The sequence below is a fragment of the Leuciscus leuciscus genome (genome assembly GCF_965113295.1).
Source record: "Leuciscus leuciscus genome assembly, chromosome: 5".
Classification (NCBI taxonomy): domain Eukaryota; kingdom Metazoa; phylum Chordata; class Actinopteri; order Cypriniformes; family Leuciscidae; genus Leuciscus; species Leuciscus leuciscus.
The window spans coordinates 43512403-43535791 of record NC_138729.1 but is presented as its reverse complement, the minus strand read 5'-3'; the positions used below and the strand labels follow the sequence as shown (position 1 = coordinate 43535791).

Genomic DNA, 23389 nt, shown 5'->3' with positions numbered 1-23389 from the left:
TTAGCAATGTTTCTAAGGTGGAAAAAGGCTGTTTTTGTAACATATGAAATATGATTTTCAAAAGACAGGTTGCAATCGAGTATAACACCCAGGTCTTTTACTGTAGAGGATAAAGTAACAGGACATCCTATGATGTTAAAGTTGTATTGTGCGAGGTTTTGTGGGCGTTTTTTTGAACCGATAAGTATTACCTCTGTCTTGTCTGGGTTTAATAAAAGAAAATTACGCGTCATCCAATCTTTTATATCTTTAACACACTCTGTCAATTTGGAAAATTTAGCGTTTTCATCCGGCCGTGATGAAATATATATTTGAGTGTCATCAGCATAACAATGGAAACTAATTCCATGTTTCCTTATAATATTTCCAAGGTGCAAGGACCGGAAATTGGATCAACTCATCACCAGTGTAAATGATGTCACCTCGCTGTAATGACGCTGACTCTGACCACTGATTTACTCTGCAAGTCTTGATGCCATTCAAATCAACACCAGAATCAACACTTTTTAACTCTGATAAATTAACACCATAAAAACAACTCTAAACTACACTGGATACTTTGCTGTGTTGAGTCAAGTTGAGTGTGGACCAATGAAAACATTTTGTTGGAATGATGTTGACAATGGTGAAAAGTTGGCAGGAATATGCTACAGAATCCCAAACAGACAAGCATGCATTTCATGGACTGGGTCCAAATTGATGGGACCGAACATAGACAAGACCTCATTGTAAGCAATGTGAGGATGAAATTCCTGTTTTCAGTCAGATTCTGAAATTACTTTTCATTGATAACACTGTGTATTTTATTGTCGATACACTTTTCAGAACATCATGCATTTAAAGTACAGAGATACTGTGAGTTGGGTGAACTTGTAAAAGTCAACAGCTTGAAGTTCTACAGGCCTTTTGAACTTTTGATTTCTACAGGCCTTGTGTATATGGGTCAGATGATGGTGAATATATTGTACTTTTGTGTTGGTATAATTGTTACATCTTTTGAAATTTTTCTTGAACTGGTGTGAGAAATCAAATCTCCTCTTAAATGCTTCCAAAACTAAGGAGATGGTTATTGATTTTAGAATGAGAGAACAGTATATAACCCAGTCTACACTAATTAATGGGGAACAAATACAATTAGTAACACACTATAAATACCTCTGTATAGTTTTGGATCATAAGCTTAAATGGGATGTGTGGACTGACTTTTTAAATAAGAAGATACAACAAAGGTTGTACCTCTTAAAGAAATTACTGTCTTTTAACGTCCATAGCAGATTGCTCTTGATGTTTTATGGGGCTTTTATTGAAAGCACTATGAAATTGTGTGTGAGTTGTTGGTATGGTAATGCTTCAGAGGCTCAGAAGACATCACTAAGGAAAGTAGTGACAATGATAAGCAAACTGTTAGGAATTAAGTTAAGAAGTATAGAGAGTATATAGAGAGAGAGAGTTCTGAGTAAAGATAATATCATTGTGAATGATAAGAGGAACCCCTTATCTTATGCATTTGAATTACTACCATCTGGCCGAAGATATTGTGTTCCACGATGCATGAAAAGCAAGTCCAAACAATCTTTTATCCCCCAAGCAATTACACTCACCTAAAGGATTATTAGGAACACCTGTTTAATTTCTCATTAATGCAATTATCTAATCAACCAATCACATGGCAGTTGCTTCAATGCATTTAGGGGTGTGGTCCTGGTCAAGACAATCTCCTGAACTCCAAACTGAATGTCAGAATGGGAAAGAAAGGTGATTTAAGCAATTTTGAGCGTGGCATGGTTGTTGGTGCCAGACGGGCCAGTCTGAGTATTTCACAATCTGCTCAGTTACTGGGATTTTCACGCACAACCATTTCTAGGGTTTACAAAGAATGGTGTGAAAAGGGAAAAACATCCAGTATGCGGCAGTCCTGTGGGCGAAAATGCCTTGTTGATGCTAGAGGTCAGAGGAGAATGGGCCGACTGATTCAAGCTGATAGAAGAGCAACTTTGACTGAAATAACCTCTCGTTACAACCGAGGTATGCAGCAAAGCATTTGTGAAGCCACAACACGCACAACCTTGAGGCGGATGGGCTACAACAGCAGAAGACCCCACCGGGTACCACTCATCTCCACTACAAATAGGAAAAAGAGGCTACAATTTGCACGAGCTCACCAAAATTGGACAGTTGAAGACTGGAAAAATGTTGCCTGGTCTGATGAGTCTCGATTTCTGTTGAGACATTCAGATGGTAGAGTCAGAATTTGGCGTAAACAGAATGAGAACATGGATCCATCATGTCTTGTTACCACTGTGCAGGCTGGTGGTGGTGGTGGTGTAATGGTGTGGGGGATGTTTTCTTGGCACACTTTAGGCCCCTTAGTGCCAATTGGGCATCATTTAAATGCCACGGCCTACCTGAGCATTGTTTCTGACCATGTCCATCCCTTTATGACCACCATGTACCCATCCTCTGATGGCTACTTCCAGCAGGATAATGCACCATGTCACAAAGCTCGAATCATTTCAAATTGGTTTCTTGAACATGACAATGAGTTCACTGTACTAAAATGGCCCCTACAGTCACCAGATCTCAACCCAATAGAGCATCTTTGGGATGTGGTGGAACGGGAGCTTCGTGCCCTGGATGTGCATCCCACAAATCTCCATCAACTGCAAGATGCTATCCTATCAATATGGGCCTACAGTACATTTCTAAAGAATGCTTTCAGCACCTTGTTGAATCAATGCCACGTAGAATTAAGGCAGTTCTGAAGGCGAAAGGGGGTCAAACACAGTATTAGTATGGTGTTCCTAATAATCCTTTAGGTGAGTGTAGATTTTTTAATTCTTCTCCTAGTCTTGATTGATGGTCAGCTGGTCTGGTCAGGGCAAATTAGATTGAATTGTTTTAATTATTGATTTTTAATTTGTATATGCCATATATGATTGTGATTGTGATGTCTGTGGGAGTGCAAACTACTTTCCCTGAGGGGATAAATAAAACTGACTGATCTGTGTTGAAAATAAAATTTCAAACTGATACAGCCTGTTGACTTATTTAATTGAAGGCACAGATATGTTTAGTGAAATTTAATGACCTTAATCAGGGTTTTGTATGAACACTGTATTAGCGCGGAAATAAATCTCTTGGTGTTAAGATATTGAGACACCTAGTGTAGTTTCAACACTAACTTAGTGTAAATGAGGGAGGGGAACACTAATGGTGTTAACGGTGAACACTTACAGTGTTGTTTTTACTCTAAGCAACTGTAAAAAAAGTAACACTATTTAAAGTGTTAGTGTAACTCTATTTAGTGTGGACCTATAGAAACTCAGAAAAAGTGTTCATTTTCTCACTATGAGTGTTAATTTAACACTTTCAAATTTGCTGTCTTAGCTAGTCTTAATCCAAAGCTGTGCTTGGAAGAATCGGAAAGAAGTCATAATAAAAACAATCCTTAACAATTTTAAAGGAAAATATCAGTACTAATATTCCTATTAGTTACTATGTAATTTGAAATCTGAATAATATTTTTTTATAAAGATGAATAGAGCGCATTAACAACATCTCTATTTATTGATATACATCTTAATGACACCTCCATCTGTCTTCTATCTTTGTCTCTTTCCCACTGTCTGTTCGCATCTGCCACCCACATATACACACCCTCGCGTCAGAAATAGGCAGTGAATCAGAACATTCAAAAACACTTGGTTCCGAACAGTAAGAATTTATTGTCAGCCACAAAGCCTTGTCTATAAAATTTCAATACAAGTTGGGATATATTCAGGAGCATAGCAGGCATTATAAACCATTATATTTTAATGGTCTATTATTAATAATTAATACCTTTTCTTACATTAACAATTATAGTAATTTGTGGAAGATTATTTGGAAAATAATCATTATATTTTAAGAATGTTGTTTTGCTTAGCTGCAAATTGTAGCCCAGCCATGTCTGAAGAAGCAAGATTATTGGCGTATGTTTTACGCGAAAATACTATTTCAGTCTTTCTACTTAAAGATATCAAAATATCAAACATGAAATCAAAATTGACACTTACAAAAAAAAAGGAATATTGCAGTATTTATTATAAATAATGTATTCGTGCACATCATTATTATTATTTTCACCATTAATTCATGTGCCCTCATCATCTTAAATCAAAATAACTTCCCTTCCCTCTTGCAGCGACATCTCTTCTCTTCTGGTGACGTGTTTAAAACCTGTCACTCACATGAGATCACAGCAATAGCAAATCACAACCAACCAATCAGGTCTCGTACTACATTTTTTCTTGTTTGAGAAGCCATCTCACTCAGATATACATCAGAATAGGGAAGTAAAGACTATCACAACTTTAGTTTCATGTTGACTTCAATTCAAAGTGTTACTTTTGGCGTATCTTTTTATTTTTTTGCGTTATTAAACTAAATAAATCCTAATATGGCCATCACCCAACAAGTCATTTAGGACTCTTGGGTGAATATTATGTCTCTTAATTAATATTCATGAGCCAGTCTGATAAGGCTTATAATGTGTCCCCCTCACTTCTCATATCGTTCTTACTTTCCTGAGGGAGCAAATCTGTAAAATAGGAGTAAGAACAGGACCCTCTCTTACATCATTTTTGTGTGGGAATAAGACATGGGTGAGTGTTGTTGATCAGTTTAGAAAGTGATTTGGGCTGTCTTGTTTTACTGGATGAGGCAAAAAGGAAAGAGTAGGAAAGTAAAAGAGGTATAGAAATGTCTATATCTATTAGAAACCGAGAAAGAGGGAGAAGGAAAGAAGAGAGTACTCATCTTTGAGCTCTGTGCCCACTGAGGTATGACACAAGCACTCTGCTGAGAGCAGAGGTATGATTATTACATTGGTCCTCAGCACCACAAGCTCCCTTCACTCCTTCCTTCTGCCTTCCACCTGGTTTCTTTTTTGTTCTCCTTCTCTTGGGGATTGATACTGTTGAAATGGAGCTGAATTATTTAACTGAAAACACAGCTTCTGTGTCCAGACTCTCTTTTTCACTCACACTCGCGCACACACACACTTGGTGTTGATACATCCAGTGTGAGAAGTGTTGGGTGAGAGTGTGTTTCAAGAGCCAGTCAGGGGTAAGGATGTCTAGAGCAATGAGAGGTAAGATCAGGGGTCCACAGGGACTTGTTTGGCCCTGCACTATATCCATCAAATGCTGTTTGCCAATGCCACGGTCAGCCCTAATGAGGGTGTGCTTGGATCCTTGCACAAAATGTCACCATCCCAATACACACACACACACACATTAAATACAGCACACACTTACATATCAGAGCAACTACATCTAGAGATGTCTCCTTGAGAAATAAGAATGTTGCTTTTTTCTCAACTTCACACCTGGCAATCCAGTATCAAATGCCAGTGAAAGGAAAGTGTCCGGAACTCCACCTAGTGTTAGGATAATTGGATTGGGAAGCTCTCGTAGCAGTCTATTTAAAAATCATTAGGATGTTGAGCCAATGATCACAAGGCTCAGATAGAATATACATCCCACATACATATTTTTTTTTTATGAAGAATTAACACTAACAGCAATACATATTACTGGAGATTATGAGTCTTGTAAATCACAGGCTTACTAACATAGTGCACATTATTATTATTATATAGAGAGCATACGTGTAGTTTTAATTATAGTGCCTTGCCCCGACAGCAGGGGCGCCTTTTACCCCAAATACCATACTTTTACATATTCTTCCGTTATTGAAAAAGTGTTGCTTTAATTCGCTTGTACAAAACTGTACAAGACCTTTGTCTCAAAATATATTCAGTCATTTTATGGATTCTCATTTGCAACTTATTTAAAAAAAACATCAAATAGTAGATCAAATTAGCACAGAATCAACTTTGCGCTGCTATCTGTGATCGCATCAAAGATCAGCCAAATTTCCATGTGCATCTTGAAAAGCGGATGTTTTGGAAAGTTCTACCGGCAAGTTTTTGTGCCATCTAGTGGTTTAGAGGAAAATGATATCAAAGGTGCCTTTTACCTCGGCGTGCCTTGAGCCCCATTGTACCTTACTGAAGTTACTTGAATATTTAAAAAAGGTATAGCAGGGATGAAATCTTTTTTAGACTAATCACCTTTTGTGTCATATTTTGGTCTGAATTGTCTCACACATTTTTTAATGAATGAATTAGTTTTCTCTCTTCAGAAAGATGGCGATGACACTGTTGGACCCCAACTCCACCACATCATCTCTATTTTTCTCTCCTGTGGAGGACGGCCTCAATGCCTCCTCTCGTCAATATCATTATCCAAACATCATCTATGTGGACTTCTATCTGCACGAGCCCTTGGTGTCTGCTATCTTCATTGTATTCTACCTCCTCATCTTTATCGTGTGCATGGTGGGAAAGGGAGTGGTGTGCTTTATCGTGCTAAGGAGCAAGAACATGCGTACGGTCACCAATCTCTTCATCTCAACCTGGCCATCAGTGACCTGTTGGTTGGCAAACTTGGCATCTTCTGCATGCCCACAACATTGGTGGACAACATCATCACAGGTAAGGCCCTTCTCGCTATTGTGATCAAATGTTTTCTTTTTTTAATTGAATTAAAATTAAACAAACAAAACAATTGTTGTTATCTATAATTAGTTACAGTAAATATTATTTTGCACAGTTCACCGTCTAGGCATAATTACCTCCAAATATTAGTCTGCTATGACGACCCTGGTAGATAGTTTCCATCCCAATACAATTGCTTTTAAATTATACTATAGTTAACGTTTAAATGTTTAATTATAACTGAGAACTTTTATCAACCTGTGAAAATGATCTTACACCACCTCACTAGTGCAGAACATCCATCATCCACTGGATGGCAACACAACCATGCTGGATAAATCCAATCTCCCTTTGCTTGCTGAAAACACAAGAGAGGAAAAGCAGAAATCATGTCAGCTATTAATGCTCCTCTGAGATGATGGACGACAGAACAGTCATGGAGTTTCATCTTTATCAAGTATAAGTTTGGCCTCCTGTTCTCTGTTATTATTATGTGATGTTAAGTCATAATTATGAGAAAGTTTCTCATTATTATGAGAACGTTTCTCATTATTATGACTTAAAGAATCTTTTTTTTACTCAACCTGGCAGAAACGGGCTTCCATAGATGTGAAATAAAAACCTTTGAGGACAAATATAGCCTACCACACTCATATGAAAGAAAACCAAGACATAATAGATGGTTTTAAAAGTTTAAACGCAACCCAAGGACCAAAAAAAAAAATAAAAAAAAATAAAAAAAATAAAGTGTCTTCAAAGTAAGCCATAGAGAGTGAGAAAGTATTTTATGAACGCAGCTGGGGCAAAAACACCTTCCAACTTGAGCAAACACCGGTTAGATTCGATCAGTTCTTTATTTAGCAGCAATATTTATAGATAAATCAAGAATCTAAGGATGTTTCAAAGGACATTAAATCACAAACCTGATGAATAGGAGTACTTCACTAACCCTAACTCAAAGTAATAAGAATATTCTTAGACGTACGTAGCTGAATTATTGTCTGCGATCAATAATACAAGTTGCTTATAAAAATGAATGTCATCAACATAACTATAAATTATTTGTAGTCAAAATATCATTAAATAATAGACCATACAAATGAATGAGAAACAACAGCTTTCAGTTTTGGATCATGTTTTCTTTTTTTCATTGCACAAAAGATGAACTTAAAACCCATGGCTTAATATTTCAAAACAAACAAACAAACAAAAAACAAAAAAAAGCCACCAGCAATCAGATTTCACATGTTGCACAGGTATGAGTCACAAAACACTTGATATGTTTACAGTAACATAATGCCTTCATCATAACCAGGTACACTGGCCTCCATCCACTACAAAAAACAATGAGATGCTCACATACTCTCGTACAACACAATTTAAAAACAGCTTCCCTCTTATTTAAATACAATTACTGATGACAAAAAAAATATTTGCAAAATCACAAACAGACGTTCACACACATTCTACACTACAAAAAAACTTTAAATATTACAGAATTTAAAATGATGTACAAAAACTTTAAACTTTTACCACTGAATGGTGACTACCTCCTCTCTTTAAGGCATAAATTCACTTAAGAGGACATTTCAATGCATAGCAATAAGACGCCAGCTGAAATAATGGTTTCTATAACCTGTCCCACACACAAAGCTGAATGCAACTTCTACATACACTTATCAGACAAAGGGGCTTTATAGAAAAAGTAACGCTGATAGTCTAAATGCACAGAAAATGCAAATACGACCCTGAAACTGTTACACTCCGATCTGTTGACCATATGCTCCACGTTCAGTTCTAAAATTACATATCAAACAATGAACAGAATGAACCTGTTGCTGTTTGCTAAACAGTACTGGGGTGTCCGGTTCAATTCAATTTAATTATGCAGTAAAATAGCAGGTTAGAATATAACTAGCATGAATATTAAGCAATGGAAGAATATTTTTTTTTTCTGGAAGACAAACGTCGTCATAAAGGTTGATCTAAAGCGCAATATCAATTTCTGAATAATCTCATAGTTTGTAACTATTTAAATGGTATTTTTGTGCATATAAATTGAACATATCTGTAGACCATATGTATAAGATTAATACTCCTAATTAACTTGTAAGTCATTTTAAAGCTGAAGTGTCATTTTTTCCCCCCAATATTAATTTCCATCTTAATATGCAGAAACAAAGTTGTCATTGACTGGTGAATTTGGGATGGTGACCAATAGTAGTGTTCAGGAAGCCAATCCGAACAAACAGTCAGAATTTTGCAAAAACTTTTGAATAAATTAGTGCAACAGAAATTACACTTCAGCTTTAAATGGTATTCAAAAAATAGTCAAGTGAGTCTTGTCAGTCTAGATGCTAAATTAGCAAAGAGCTCTAGTGTACTATAGTGCTATATATAAAGGAAAATGGTAACACTTTACGATAAGGTTCCATTTGTTAACTAACAGTGACTAATACATTTACAGTGCTGGGAAGTAACTAATTACATGTAATCTGGATTACGTAATCAGATTCCAAGATTTAAGTACTTGTAATTAGATTATATTGAATGGCAAACCCTGACGTAATATTTAATGCATTTCATGTTGTTGATATAGAATGAAATATGTTTTCTTTATATTTATATTTTTATAGCAATATGGTACATTATCCTATTCAGTTCAATGTGATAAACGAGTTAGGTCAAAAGTAATCTAAAAGTAATTAAAAAGTAGTAAGATTACATTACCTTAAATGTGTAGCGTAATGGATTACGTTGCTAACTAAAATATTTTTCATGTAATTTGGAAATCAGTAACCTGCTACAAATTTGTAAGTAATCTTCCCAGCACAGAACATTTATTACAGTATTTATTAATCTTTGTTAACGTTAGTTAATACAAATTCAACTGTCCATTGTTAGTTCATGTTAACTCCGGTCCATTAAATGATATTAGCAGATCTTTTCGATTTTAATAATATACTGTATTAGTAAACATTGAAATGCACATGAACTTATTATATGCATGAACATGAAGTTATTATATGCTTTAGAAGTATTTTTCATGGTTAGTTTATTAATGTAGTTAACTAAAGTTAACCAATGGGACCTTATTCTAAAGTATTACCAGGAAAAGTGAATCGTATTATTGTATTTTTATGCACATATTTTGCTTGCATTTCCCAATTATTTCTTAAAATATGAAGAGTACTGCATTCATATTAAATGAAAGGATGTGGAAAATATTCTTAAAATACAATATGTTAAGTTGAGATTTGGGAGTAGCCTAGTTATTATTTAATTAATAATAATAATCATCATCATAAATGGTAAGCAAATATAAACTGAAGTGGGATGATCTTTTTTCTGTTTGTTAATTAATATTCAAGGTTATGCAAATAACAAATGAGAGGAGGATATAATAAAATGTGGTCATAAATTGACATAAAAGTTGGAGGAGATTTTTCTAGAAGAAACTTGGTCTCTGCTTTTTTGTTAAAGAGGTTAAAAAAACATCAATAACAAATGGATCCTTTTCAAGTATTTTGCTTGCTATTATGGAATGACATTGAGGGGAGAATTTAAGTATGGATACATTTGTGAACAGACACTGCTCTGTATCTACACTAAAAGCTACTTATTCAACAGTTCAGAGTAACATTTGATTAAAGTGACCTACTTAGTTCAGCTTAATAGAATGAGTGTCAACTAATAAGCCTACAGTATATCTATATATCTTGTCCCTAAGATTGGAAAAACTGGTCTTTTTTGTTTCGAATTTTTCTATTGAATAAACAAAACAATTTGGTTTGAAGCATCGGAAACAACCTGCATTTGACTAAATGTCAGTAAAGTTTGATCCCATCTGTAACATGTCAGTCAGTGGACAATACTCTAATCCTCATGATCAGGAATACAAAGGTGGTCTGTCTCTGAGAGAAAGAACAAAAATAACATTAGAAATCAATACAAATATACCCAGATGTTTATGTAAGGGTACTGGAAACCCCACAGTACAGGGACATCACTGTGTCCTAAAGCTTTGAGGCAAAGGAACGAGAGAAGACCTAAACTAGATGAATGGTAAAGCATCCACTCATCCACAGGTCTGGGATTTGGATGGATTTAAAGCAAAATTCACAGGTCAGTCAATTCTAGCTTCATTCAAACAGTCTAGGGTTTGAGCCCATATCATTTCAATTTATGCCATGACCTAGTCCAGCTGGGCAAACGTTTTAAAACAAGCCAGCACAGCTGGCTCATATTTAAGTCTGGAGGTCCCAGTAGGTCTCAGGTTTTAGTCCAGGTGCTGAGTTAGTCCCTCAGGGTCTGAGTTTGTATTTAGGTCCTCTGCTACGCAAGCTGTATCTGTCCAGAGTACATGGTGAGTATAAGCATGATGGCAAACCCTGTGAGCAGTCCTGCGTTCTGGATGGCGAAAGTGACCAGACAGCCACTTCCTCCGGCCTCCTCTTCCTCACGACTCACCTCGTTCATCTCTGGAAACTGCAGGCACATGGATTGTAAGAAACATTATACAAATCAACTAAATCCATTTTGGGATAACCATATGGGTAATGGCATACTCTGATTTCATGGTTATCAAGTTAGACTGTTAGAAATTCAAATGCTTATACGCTACAGTTCAAAAGTTTGAGGTCAGGAACAATATTTCATGTTTTTGAAAGAAGTCTCTAATGCACTCCAAGGACATAACATATACTGTAAAATATAATTTATCCGTGTCACATGAATCATTCTAATATGCTGATTGGTGCTCAAGAAACATTTCTTATTATTATCAATGTTAAAAACTTGTTTAATATTTTTGTGGGAACCGTGATTTGTTTTGTATTTTTTCAGGATTCTTTGATAAAGAGCATTTATTTGAAATCGAAATCTTGTCAATCAAATGTCTTTATTGTGATTACTGTCACCATCTATAAATTTATGTTGCGCTCACTCCATGTCGTAACTACCGTAATAACAAGATGACAAGAAGTGACGTTGTACTCTAGTCAGAGCTCTCCGAAAACTCACAGTTTACAAGTTGTAATTACAAGTGAATGCTTTTTCTGGTAATTACAACATGCCTTTAATGAACCTTTAATGCATTTTTCTTAATAATGACTCCAAACTTTTGAACAATAGTGCATGTATTATAGTTCTGTAACCCAATTTTTTTTTATAATTAAGGTTTTACTTTTTAATTTACTGTTCAATTTTAGTTAATTTCAGCAAGTTTTACTACCGGTAATTAGTTTTTAACATTTCAATTAAACAAAACTGAAGCTAAAATATATAAATATTCGTTTTGGTAATTAATTAGTAATTTTCTTTATGTGCTCTGTTCAGCACATTGAATTAGTCAAATTAGTCAAGTACAGTCGCAGTCATAGTCACTTTAGCGCCATCTAGAGCTAGAACGTATTTTTCCACACAAACATGCAAGCCAAACAATTTCCCCCATGTAAACTACCATTTTTTTCTTTTATCATATAGTCTTCAAGTTTAGTTTTAAATGTACATTACATTTTCAAAAATGTATTTAAATTAGTGCTGCTTTTAATTTTAGTTATAACACTGGTAGTAAAGGGGAAAATTCGGACATAATTTACTGACATAATTTACTCACACTTATGTTGTTTCAAATCTGTACGAGTTTCTTTGTTCTGTTGAACACAAAAGAAAATATTTGAAAGAATCTTGGTAGCTAGAAAGTTGATGGTAGCCATTGACTTCCATGGTAGGAAAAAATACCATGGAAGTCAATGGCTACCAACTACTGTTTGATTACCAACATTCTTTAAAATATCTTCTTTTGTGTTCAACAGAACAAAGAAACTCATACGGGTTTGAAACAAAATCAGGGCGAGTAAATGATGACAGAATTTTCATTTTGGGGTGAACTATCCCTTTAACTTCTTTTATACTCACCTTTAGGAATCAATCAAATTCATCAAATCATTACCCCATTTCCGAAAACCAGTTCGTTAAAAGCCAGCAAATGATCAGCGTGAAGTCTCTTACCATATCAGCCAGTGCAATGTAGAGGAACATGCCCCCGGCTAGAGCAAAGATCCAGTTAGGTGAGAAGTTGTTCCCAGCCAGAATGCCGAAGCCCATGCCCAGATAACAGCAGCACGCTGACAGGAAGTTAAAGAACAGCGCCTGCTGGATGCTCATGCCAGCATTTAACAAGATTACAAAATCACCTGCATGACAACAACACATTCAGCATGTTTATGGCCATTTTTGATTGGTCACATTAACAGAAGGGTTAAAGAAGCAGTTCTACCCACCCAACTCATGTGGAAACTCCTCACACAGAATTGCCACTGACGTACTGATGCCCTGGAACACAGAAGCAGTGAAGGAGGCTCCGATAGCCAAACCATCTATGAAATTATGGAGACCGTCGCTCAAAGTGATCATCCACGCCAGAGTAGCGATGTCAGAGTATGCCCTGCCCTTCAGCCAATAACATCCACCCGTTCCAGCACCACCTGAACTCTGAGAGTCCTGCGTCAGGGACACAAACAAAAGAAGTCAATGTACACTTCTGTTCAAAATTTCTTATACTCATCAATGCTGCATTTATTTGATCACATTTTTTTTTTAATAAACTGTAATACTATGAAATTACTACAATTTGAAATAACTGACAATTTGAATTTGATGTATTCCTGAATTTGTCACATGATCCTTTAGAAATCATTCTAATAAGCTGATTTACATTTCTCATTATTATCAATGTTGAAAACATTTGTGCTGCTTAGAAACGATTCTTTTTTTCAGGATTATTTGATGAATATGAAGTTTAGAAGTACAGCATTTATCTGAAATAGAACTATTTTGTTATAAAATAATTAGTCTTTATTTAATTTGTACTTGCTGAATAAAAGCATTATTTACTACCACAAATATTTGCATGGTAGTGTAATTAATAGCCAGTAGCATTTGACTGAATCGTGAAACATATTCTTTTAGCTCCTGCAGGGTTCTTTTAGCTCACATAAGAAACATTGTTTTAGAGATAAATGATGCCATTTAATCAAAATATTTTTTTTTCCTTAAAAAACCCACACACACACACACTGATGACTCGTGCTGATTAATCATGCTGCACTCAAGATGTGCTGAAATTATGGTAATTACGAGCTGACAACACTAAGATGCTGGTCACATCCTCAGAAACAGAAAAATGTGTTTTTATGGCAACCCTTGCAACATGACTGGCTTTGATGTTAATGAAAGCAAAAGCACTATATTAATTCACTTCTATATGCTCTTGAAACACATTTTAATTTAGAAAATGCGGCATGCTAAAATGACATCAAAATGTGCAGCGGTACTCAAGTACCTTGGCTGTTGAAACCATTTTGGTTCAGTTTACATGATGCCATTAGCCATAGTTCATTGAATTCAGAGTTGTAATTATGATTTAGACAGTAATTATGAAGTCCTGGACAGTTTTTAGAAGTTGGAAATTCATAATTGCCGTAATTCTGGCATTACATTAATCTTGAAGAGGCCATATTATGCTCTTTTTCAGAGTCTTAATTTTGTTTTTGGGGTTTCCAAGAATAGGTTTTCATGCTTGAATCGAATGTTCAAAAAACACATTCTTATGCACATATTTTACATTGTTGCAGCATCCCGACGAGCGTGTTTTGGAAATGTCACGCCCATAACCGCAAGTTTCTACACACTATTAACACAACTCAACCAGGCCTCGCGCATTTTCATATGCGTTTGGTGGAAATGATTTAAATGAGGAATACTGTGACGTACGTTCCTGGAAGAAAACTCAAGACTACAATCGAGGCGTTTCACAGGGAGTTCAGAAACGGTGCTTACTGATATAGAGAATAACTCCCTTTGGAGTGACTTTGTGCTTTGTAACTTTGCAGAACATTTTCATGCTCAAACAGCAACATTACACACTAAAGACAGCTGAAAATGTAAAAAAGCATAAAAGGTCCTCTTTAATATACCATTTGAACAGTGTTCATTTTAATTTCAAGTTGTCTTTGAGACATAATGGGGGACGTTATTAGTCATTTAAGCTAATTCCACAAGTACTACATTTGTTATCAGATTTTATTTATTTATTTTTGTGTGTGCGATTTGTAATACCAGTGGAAAATATAATTTAAGCAATTGAAGAAGACTAAGGTTTGTTTTATCTCTCACCTGTACTGTCTGCCCAGTACTCAGCATTTTGTCGTCTTCTCCAACTCCTCTGACATCTCCTTCCGCTCTGGGTAAAGATGCTCCTCCAGCCTCTCCGTTCTGCAGTTTCTCCATCACACCATCCTCCAAGTCACCATTAGAGCTGGCATAGCGCTCTGCAGGTAAGTGACTGTGGCCGTGGCCATGCCCTCCCTAACAAAAGAGATGTTGATATCAAAAAGGGCCAGAAGAAATGCACAAAAGAAAGAGAGAGTGAATAAGCTTGCAAAGAAAATCCTCCACTAGAGGGTGCTGCATTACAACCCTCACAATCTCAAAAGCAAGTTTAATGATAAATCATTAAATAAAATGCTCTGCCCAAGCCATTACAGACTGCAATAAAACCCTTAATGTATTTTTATGAGTATTAAGTTCTTTTTTTTTTTTTTACATCCAACAGGAAGACATTGTCCTTCAAAGGATAATACAAATAAAAAGTGCAGCCTCTGAGGAACTAAAACCAATCACAAAATTCTGAACATACTGTTCACACATTCCAGTGCACAACGTCATGAGTTTGAACTTTTAAAAGTTCTGGAGTGATGAAAAACAACTCCATTTTTGATTTAGATGTCACCGGGAACCCATGTCACAATGACAATGTCAGATAAAGCTGTTTGCTAAAAAAACACAACCACTTCATGGTTTACTTGACTATTAGTCCAAAACTCACCCCGTCCTTTGGCTTTAAGATCATTTTCAGGACTTTCTCTGTAAAAAAGAACAGGTAGAATCCTCCAAACACAACAGCGGACTTGGACACGTAATAATCCTCCATAGGGTCGAATCCGAAGGCCTACATAAAGAAAAAAGGATGTTTTAAAAAGTCAAATACAATTTTACTTAAACTACTTAAAATCATAATAATATAGTATTTGTTTTTAACCTTTAATATTTTTTCATAAAACTATCATAACATTATATGTAAAATGTTGAACTACACTACCGTTCAAAAGTTTGGGGTCAGTAAGATTTTTTTTTAAAGAAATGTATACTTTTGACACTACAGACTTTTACATTGTTCCACTGCCATTGTTTTTATCTTTCTATTCATCAAAGAATCTAAAAAAATAAATAAAAATAAAAAATAATGTATCACGGTTTCCAAAAGAATATTAAGCAGCACAACTTTCTCAATATTGACAAGAAATGTTTCTTGAGCATAATAATTTCAAATCATCATATTAGAATGATTTCTGAAGGATCATGTGACATGGCCGCTTCAGCTTTACCATCACAGGAAAAAAATAACATTTTAAAATATATTAAAATACGCTACGGTATTTTTGATCAAATATAAGATAATTCTTAAAAGTAGACCTCAAACCTTTGAAATGTAGTGTGTGTGTGTGTGTGTGTGTGTGTGTGTGTGTGTGTGTGTGTGTGTGTGTGTGTGTGTGTGTGTGTGTGACATCAAGTGGTGTAGGCTGCATATAATATGTTAAAACAGAATGTGAGCAGTGCAGTGTAGAATATATGCATTTAGTATGGATACAATCCAAAAAACAAGCCCCTAATCACTCTCCTAGACACCAGAAAAGGACTCTCTCATGTGAAAACATGGTACTTTTACAAATCAAGAAATTAATTTACCAACTGAGAAGACAAAGTATTCTTCACATTTATTTCACACTTGGTTACAAGCAGTCAAGAAGAGTGAGCATGGGATTTATTTTAGATTGGGTCTTTATACTAGTTCACTAATGCCTCAGGGCTTCCCCCCTTTTTGCTTGGCTTTCCACCAGACTGGGTCATTAATTTATAGTTATTCATTTAAATAGTTCACAAAAAGATGTGTGTTCCAGTTTCATGCCAACTTGCCTCAAAATTGTAGAGTGAATGGGCATTACTATATGATTTTAAAGGGGTCATGACATGAGAAATCAAATTTGCCTTGATCCTTTGACATATAAGAGGTCTTTGCACCATTCAAACATCCTGCGAGTTTCAGCTTAAAACGACTTCCTCATTATAAACAAAGCTTTTACTTAAGCTCCAAAACCGGCTCGATTTGATATTGCGGGATATGTGACATCACACAGGCAAATACATTTGTATATGACAAATACAACATCGACAAATAGTTATAGATCATTGCACCATAGGCCAATCACTTCAGTCACTTAACGGCTGAAATTTGCCTACACTGGATTTGAGCGTCGCGTCAAAAGCAAAAATAACCTATTATAAATCACTGATGCGGTCTAAGCTGGATACAGTATACAAATGTCCATTCACTTTCTGACATAGGCTACTCTACGCGCTTACAGGAAATTACTATTCCTTTAAAGCAACACCAAATAACTTTTCCTCTTCGGTCCCCCTACAGGTTTGAAGCGGAATTGTCCATTACCGCTGTCGTAAATAATTTAGCCTACCGTCGCACGCACGCTCGCTGTTTATCTAGCACCGGCTTCGGAGTGAACAATGTCCACAGACAAGATAGAGTATGTTGCATGATTTTATGAAAGTATGATGTATTGCGACATCAGAAACGAAGAAAAACAAAATAATGACTATTGTAACACTTGCCGTAAAGCAAGTTGAATTTGTACTTTCTTATGTCTCATTCGAACCTCAGAAACGCTACTTGATCTGGAAAACTTGCATAGCGCGGTTACAGCAGATATAGGGCCGCAAAGCAAATCCTGTTTAAACAGCTCATTTGCTCATTTCTGTAGAAACAGTACATCACCGTCAGGAACAAGTGGATGTTTCATTTTTAATGGCATCCTGGTTTGCGTCAAAGAGTTTTATGTTTGTTCTGAGAATTTGACTGCAGATAGTTTGTAAACGAGGAACAACGTAATGGAGAGTTTGCAAAGAAACTTTTGTTGACTGAAGAAGCAGTCAGCAGTATTGGATCTGACAGCATTGCAAACTAAGTAAACGATTTCATAACGATTTGTCTGTAAATGACGGTTTTATATGGATAATGTTACATGCAAATGCGAGTGGGTGTTGATACTGTGTTTCCTATGCAATGACGCTAGCTAATCATAATAGTGGCCGTTTACTGACAAGCCTTAAATGAGCTCATGGCAGAAACAGTACCATGATTACCATGTACAACAGTACCAGTACGTTATTAAGGACACGCTCCTTAATAACGGATCATTTCACACAGACGGTCAGAGTGAGGGTTGAAAATAAGAGTTTTTTCCACAAATATATTTGTTTTTGTATTTATTAACATTATAAGTAAACCTCAAAGAACATATTAAAATAATAAAAAAATCCATGTCATGACCCATTTAAAAGAAGAAGTAGCCAATGTGTTCTGGTTATGAATCAATTCAAAGTTCCTTTATTGTTTTGTTTTTTTACTCTATTGTTTAGCCTTCCAGCTGGGGAGAACCACTGAGCCAGGGAAAACTTATATTTGTGTTTAAAGGGAATATTGACCTGAAAATGAAAATCCTGTAATCAGTTACTCACCCTCATGTTGTCCCAAAACATACTATTTTCTTATCTAGAACTCAAAATGAGATTTTTTGTTTTGTTTTGGCAGAATGTCAACTCTGTTATTTTATATACAATAAGAATGGATGATGTTTCAGTCGCACCAACCAGCTTCTATTGAATAACTTCAGAAAACTCTGAATATCACATACGAGTCTACTGAATTTTAATACTTTTTATCCTTTTTGGAGTTTGGCGGTGTGAATCACCATGCATTTTTATTATAAAGAAAATATAAACATGGACATTACACAAAATAAATATATTTTTTGTCTTATGCCATGTCAGTATCTAAGGGCCAGATTTACTAAACAGGGCAAACTAGCGTAGAATCGCTGCAAATAAAAAATGGCGATAAATTATCCAAATAAAATTTGAAAATAAATTATCACAAACAGAAAAAAAAAAAATCTCTCCCCTCTACCACACGCTTTCTGAAACGCAAATGCAATAACGTCAGCCGCAAAAATATCTGTCTTCACACCTCTAAATCGCTAATTTCTCACTGTATGTCTTTATTAAATCCTTACAGTAGTTTTATTAACACCAAAAGAAGGATTGCGTTCGCTCAAGCTGTTAGTAAATCTGGCCCTAAGGCTAATGTAATGGCAAGAACAGCGCAAAATAGCGTCTTTTGTTTTAAATTATAAACATTAAAAACAATTAAACATATTTAAAAGAACAAAGGACAGAGAAATAGAATAAATCATTTCTACACAGAAAGATAAAACCGATCTACGATTTTTAGGTGACTCTAGAAGTTTTCATTTGTGTTGCACAAAGTCTGGAACAACATGAGGACAAGTAAATGAAGCGTTTTCATTTTGAGCAAACTATTCCTTTAAATGCCAGACTCAACATAAAGACTCAACCAGGACATCTTTATCTAGAGAGAGTCTGGTTGTGTGGCACACGTCTATAACCCCGTTTCCCACACGTGTCCACTCTACCTCTGGGATTAGTTGAAAGAGGGCGTTGGAGTACAGAGTACCAATGGCCAGGGCTATGAAGTACAGCAGCAACCGCTTGTAAAAGGTTTTCCTCATGAAGGGAACCACACTCGCCCCGACCAGTGAACACAGAGATATCACTGTCACACACAGGAAACCATACCCCCACACTGGCCAAACAACCAAAAAAAAAAGAGAGAGAGAGAGAGAGAGAAAAGAGGGGAGGTGAAAAAGAAAGGGAGAAAAGAAGAAAGAATATTTGAATTAATCAGCAGATTAATTAATACTAGGTGAAAGGTTGATATTCATAATCTCAATTGTGAGATTTACTCCCTGAGGGGGTTCTGTGGTCCACTGAACTATTAAATCAATTCATGCAACCACAATGAGGGTTTGGACATTTGAAGGAAATATGCAGTATATCTTTTTAAATCAAATCTCATTCATAAACTGCATTTACAGTAGATGTGATGTTCATTGATATAATGAATTAACAGCAATAAATCATAAACATTCCAGAGTCATGCTATTACACTACCATTCAAAAGTTTGGGGTCAATAAGATTTTTTGAAAAAAAAAAAAAAATCTGATGCTAAGTGGTTTAAAATATAACAGTAATACGGTGAAATATTAATATAATTCCTAATAATTTTTTCCAGTTATTGCAAAGCTGAATTATCTGCTTTTTATTTTTTCAGGACTCTTTGTATAGAAAGATCAGCACTGAAACAAATGTTATGATAACTTAACTTTCACTTTTGATCAATTTAATGCACCCTTGATGAATAAAATAAATAAAAAAGAATAACTCCAAACTTTTGAACAGTAGTGCATGTTGTTCACATTTTAGAATCCATTGTTTCATTCACAGAGGAAGTAGGGGGAGGCGGCTTCCTGTTGACCATCACAGAACAAATGATGCCTTAAGACACGAGGTCACTGAAAATCCTTCAATCCTGAGGGGATAACTAAACATTCCCCTCCTCCTCTCAGTCTATACAATTCCCAGAGGCAACAGAGGAACTGCAAACACCTGTAATTATGTTGACCAGTCAACGAACCATCAACACCCAGCATAAGGTGTACCTGTAGGTCTGTTTGAGCAATGCTATCAACAACAACAACCCGACAAAAAACATCCTGGGACATGCAGCACTCCATTAGCTCTTTGGATGGGATTTCCATAGCTGATGAATAGTGAATAAATTAAGTGTTAATGGTCTATTTTAAAATTCATGGGTAGAGGAACAATTTGAAAAGCGGTGGAGGCAGATTAGGGCAGGGGGTATTGATCATCTCCCAAAAGTTGTGGAACAAACAAACATCAAACATTAGGTTGACTTGGACAATCCAAAATCCAAAGCCCTCCTACGGCTTTCAAGGTTCACCAAACTCGACTGTCTTGGCTGTTGTCAATTTAACCATCATATTTCAAAACGTTTTTCAAAACTTTCAAGTAACAACATGCAAAGTTGAAAAAAAAAATATATATATATATGTTAAAAAATATATAATAATAATATATATTTTTAAATAAAATAAAATCTGATTCCATCTATTCATGGGTCCGTGTTTTGTTTTGTTTTTGCAATTTGAGTTGCAAAAGACTTAATATTTAGTCAAGTGGTCTCAAACCCAAAATTATCCACTCTATAAATTAATGAAAAAAAAGGAAAAAAAAGAAAAATACAATAAAATAAACGAAGTATCCTCACACAAAACCAGCGTAGAAAACGGCATAAAATTGTGATTAGTAAAAATATGTTCCCCTGAAAACAGCATTAAAAAACCCCCGTCTGATTAATTCTATTAATGGGTCTTTTTTAGACATCTGATTTTGCCAGTCATCGGAGTTTGTCAGTCATTATTTATAAATACAAAATTGTCAGCTATTGTTAGACTATATGAGCAAGACTGACCTTGAACAGAAGTTTTTAACAGCTTTTATGTTCCTAAAAAATTTTTTTACCAACAAAACAATCATGGAAGAAATAAAGGCAACTGGAGAGGAAGAGGAAACAACCAGATGAAGAGGTGTCTTTACTGTGGTTAGGGGTGTTTTGTTATGTATGAAAGGGAGAAAACATTGTGTGAAGGAGGACAGAAGGAAAAAGGCGACAATTCCAGACACCCCTCTGAGATTAATCTTGATCCGCGGTTGATTTGGTGTGTTTGGGTGGAAATGGGTGGATGGATACTGAACCTCAGGCAGGAGCTGTAGGATGGCAGTGGACAACAACGTTCCGATGGACAGCGAGATGAAATAGATGAGAACTCTGCGCATGAACCGCGTCCTCATCAGGGGCACCACAAAAACACTGGTCAAAGCGAATGCACTAACCAGAGTCACACTCAAAATTGAGTAACCCCACACTGCAGGACACACACACACATACACCTTTTAATGACATGACATGACATGACACCCCAGCAGACACATCCCACAACTTTTGTGTGCGCGTGGATTATGGCATATAATCACTCTGGCTGCACTGTTCTGTAATTAAACCCAGTGGAACTGGAATCCCTAGAAATACAAGATATCAGTCACAATACACTCCTGAATAGACACATGTACAGTATTAGAGAGAATGTCATTATGTGGGAGTGGATCGTGGCAGGTGCGTGTGTGTACAGATCATATATCGGCTGGCTTTCTCAAAAACCACAGAGCTGAATTTGTTAACAGCTGTCAGCACTTTACCTAGAGAAGAAGTAAATCATTCATAACAACACTGATGTATTTAGAAAAATTCTTTCTTTCAAATAACAGCAGTAACATGGACTCATAAACTTAAAAAAAAATAAAAAAAGGGGGGGAAAAGTGCAACACTGAGTGTGTTTACATAAAACACGGATAACTGGTTACTTTTCTCATCTACTTCAACGTCTTAAGGAGTTTTTTTCTGGACACTGTTACAACACACTATTTTTTTTTATTTCTGTAAAGATCCTTTGGGAAAATGTGTGTGTATAAGCAATATACAAATACACAGATACATCAGACATAAGCTCACTATGAAAATCCAAAAACGCAAGAAAACCACGTTTACATTAGACCTGATATCGTCTGGATGTACTTTGGTTATGATGTCAAATCGTGAACAGGTCAGAAAACTGGGTTTTTGCCCTATACTATGACCCGATAAAATACACCGTGTAAGCATTTAAATTACCTTTAATATCGCCAGAGTATTAATCATAATCAGGTTGTGCGTGCAAATATCCAGTAAGGTGGTTTTCAAAGTTATTTAAAGGAATTGTTCACCCAAAAATGAAAATTCTGTCATCCTCTCCCATTAATTACCTAGACTTTGGTGGCCCGTCTAATCGGTCAGACTAGTTTCATAATAACCCGAAAATATATTTACACTTCTCATAATAACATAAGATTTTTTGTGACATTGCTTTGGCAAAGCATATGTCAATCAAACTAAAATCAATATCGCGATCCGGCTTAGTGCTCTCTTCAAATCGCAAAGGTCTGTGATGTGTGGCTGGTTTGCTTTGTATTCGCATTACATAATTTCCAACATTTCTGTGGACAGATGATTTCACTAGATTTATAATAAAACTTTTGTAAACCTGTTGTCACAGAAACTTAGCCTCGAGACTTGGCTTGAGAGTTTAACTCTTGCAAGTCAAGAAAGTAAGACACTATTGTAATTTTACTACTATAAAGTAAAAACAAAAGTATATACTTATGAAATATTTTTTCTTTCAATTATAATTATTTTACAGTGCAGATTTACAATTGTAATAATCACTGTCTTAGGGAAAACAATTACAATAATGACCACAATAGTTTGGCTTCCTAAAAAAAACAATGTGAATGTGATGTGGACTGAGACACTATTGCAACTAGAAAGAGGTTGAGTTCACTATAAATTCCGAGTACAAGTCAATGCATTTACTTTTTTATTCTGAGCAAAAATTAAATAAAATAATTTAATTTCAACCAAGGTCCACTGCCTTATGTACACTGTCCACTGTATGCAGTATTTGCCCATTCAATGAAAGTGAATGGGGTCCAATGTTGTTTGGACACCAATGTTTCTCAAATATCTTCTTATCCATTTCACAGAAGACAAAGTCTTACAGATTTGAAACGACATGAGGGAGTCAATCATGACATAATTTTCATTTTTGGGATGAACTGTCCTTTTAAGTTGTTTATTGTAAAAACATTCAGCAATCGGCTTTTATAAGGAACAAAAC

The 23389-nt window shown here is 35.7% G+C and overlaps 1 protein-coding gene across 3 annotated transcripts in view; it reads right to left on the bottom strand.

Annotated features, from left to right (window-relative positions):
- Window positions 1-7659: 7659 nt before the first annotated feature.
- The window catches only part of slc39a14 (solute carrier family 39 member 14), a 35851-nt gene continuing 20121 nt past the window's right edge, over window positions 7660-23389 (bottom strand). For 2 of the 3 annotated variants that reach the window (XM_082170337.1, XM_082170339.1), the window contains exons 4-9: window positions 21375-21544; window positions 15432-15554; window positions 14720-14911; window positions 12826-13045; window positions 12554-12738; window positions 7660-11029 (exon numbers count right to left, since the gene is read on the bottom strand). In XM_082170337.1, coding sequence (XP_082026463.1) covers window positions 10877-11029; window positions 12554-12738; window positions 12826-13045; window positions 14720-14911; window positions 15432-15554; window positions 21375-21544 — 1043 coding nt within the window. In that variant the 3' untranslated portion in view covers window positions 7660-10876. Of the gene's footprint in view, window positions 11030-12553; window positions 12739-12825; window positions 13046-14719; window positions 14912-15431; window positions 15555-19170; window positions 19341-21374; window positions 21545-23389 lie in introns of all 3 variants that reach the window. The other variant, XM_082170338.1, reaches the window with a different exon arrangement.